Source organism: Corvus brachyrhynchos, unplaced genomic scaffold, assembly GCF_000691975.1.
Source record: "Corvus brachyrhynchos isolate BGI_N302 unplaced genomic scaffold, ASM69197v1 scaffold525, whole genome shotgun sequence".
Lineage (NCBI taxonomy): Eukaryota > Metazoa > Chordata > Aves > Passeriformes > Corvidae > Corvus > Corvus brachyrhynchos.
The window spans coordinates 207,558-209,554 of record NW_008238341.1 but is presented as its reverse complement, the minus strand read 5'-3'; the positions used below and the strand labels follow the sequence as shown (position 1 = coordinate 209,554).

The window sequence follows — 1,997 nt, the reverse complement described above, 5'->3', positions numbered from 1 at the left end:
GGGCCCCCCCCGCCCCACGCCCCTCCCTCCCCAAACAGCACCGCACAAGAAACAAAGGTCTGGGGAGCAGCAAGCACAGCCCTGCCAGGGCTAGCAGAGGACAGACCACCCCTCGCTCCCACTCCGGAACTCCCCCAGAAGGACAATTTTATCAGCTGTTCAGGTTTTTAAGAGTCTGATTTGAGTGGGTGTGAAGTTTCTTTGCCCTCAGCCGTGCTGAACCCCATCACTCTGCTCCTTGCTTTGTCACAGGGGATCTCCGAGCCCGGGCGACTACAGAGGAGGGTGTTTTTTTCCAGCAGACTTCAAAACAAAAAGAGCAGGAGCAAGGCCCGAGGACGGAGCAAGAACCCGGCTCTGCCTGCCCCGTGGTCGGCTATGGGATCTGGCAGAGGTACTGCTAAAGCTTTAATGGGAACAGCGCGGAGTTTGGGCAGGAGGAACTGCCCGGGAGTTTCCTCTGCTCCTCGGGCAGGTGCCCCATGGCTGCGCCAGCTCGATCCGCCCTCGGCAATGCCAGCGCACGCCGCGAGCAAAGCTGCTCCAACACGGGCAGGTCTTCAAGGCTCCTTGAAAAGCGTTTTGGCTCGGGGCCCGATCCTGCACCTCCAGAGCACCCAAAATTCCCTCCAGCTCCACTGTTTTCCTCGCTCCGGAAAGGCGACCGGGCACTCGGGAAGACTTTGCTCGTTTGCCCTTTTTGTGAGACCGCAAACTCCCCACGCTGGAATTCAGCGCAGAGAGGTCACGCCAAGAGCCCGGATTCTTCTCAGGGCTGTTTGCAAACACTTGGGATTTTTATACTGAAGGCAAATTCCATTTCCCATCCTGCGGTTTGCAAATTTGAGGCGAGCAGCCTTTTACGAGATGGGAGACTGCCTTCAAAAGGCAGAAGTGCCCAGTGTGTGCAGCTGATTTTTGGCTGGCTGGACATTGCAAAGGGGACACTGAGTGCTTCGGCTAAAAATACAAGGGAAAATCTGGGTCTCTCCATATCACTAGGATCTTTCCCACTTGTTTCAGTAGGGTGCAGATTTCTCCCAAAAAAACCCGCATGGAAAAACTACAGTGTCCTAAATCCACAAACACTTCACACAGGCTGAATTTTTAATTTGATGGGGTTAATCCTATACGTAAAAGTTAGGTTGTGGAGCAGAGCAGAACTTGCTGGTGCCCTCGTAAGAGAAATGTTAGTAGGCAATAAGGGATTGCCCAGATCAACTTTAATGCAGCCTGAAAGCAAGCTAAAGCATGTTCTATTCCCAAAACACCTCCCAGAGAAAAAAGAGAAAGCCCCACTGATCTTAAAATGCAGAGATTATTGTACAGAACAAATAAAAATTGCTGCAAATACTGAGACAAGTTGAAATGCTACGTTGGGTTCAAAAAACAGGTAGGGCTATATTGGATATAAGCTTTTTAGTAAGTGCCTAAAGTATTTCCACGATACAAGGATGTAAATTAATCCCCGGGATGATCTTTTCAAGGAACAAAAGTTTACTGCCCTGCCATCGGGAAAACTTCTTTCTTTTACGATCGTTGAACTACCCCACGTCCGCTGGTGGTGTGGTTAATCGATACTGAGCGTTCCCGTTCTTCCCTCGGCACTTTTGTTTCAAACCCCGACAGGGATGGGAAGGAGGGAAGGACTCTGTACCACAGATGTGCGACCGACACAGCGCGGCTCCCCGGCTCCCAGGCTTTTATTCTGTTCGAGCTAAAGCGGCGGTGGAAATAGTTTAACGATTGCAGGGCAGATCCCCCCAAGTCCGCCTCATCTGCAACCGATTTCTGCCCGTGGCAACATCCTCATCCTCCCGGCCATCCATCACCGGCGGGGGGAGAACGAGAAGCGAGAGGAAAAGAGGCGGAAAATCTGGTGCGGGGAAAAAGCAGCAGGTTCGGGCGGGGGTGGGGGGCACACAAAGCCAAGGGCTACTCACCAGCCAGGCGACGGCGGGCGCATCCCATGGGGTCCGGGGCCCGGCGGTGCCCGG

General features: G+C 53.2%; 1 protein-coding gene across 1 annotated transcript in view; it reads right to left on the bottom strand.

The window, feature by feature from the left end:
* The window catches only part of NBL1 (neuroblastoma 1, DAN family BMP antagonist), a 13,136-nt gene extending 11,145 nt beyond the window's left edge, over nucleotides 1-1,991 (bottom strand). The window contains exon 1 of the mRNA XM_008634325.2: nucleotides 1,944-1,991. Coding sequence (XP_008632547.2) covers nucleotides 1,944-1,966 — 23 coding nt within the window. The 5' untranslated portion in view covers nucleotides 1,967-1,991. The remainder of the gene's footprint in view (nucleotides 1-1,943) is intronic.
* Between the last annotated feature and the right edge of the window lie 6 nt (nucleotides 1,992-1,997).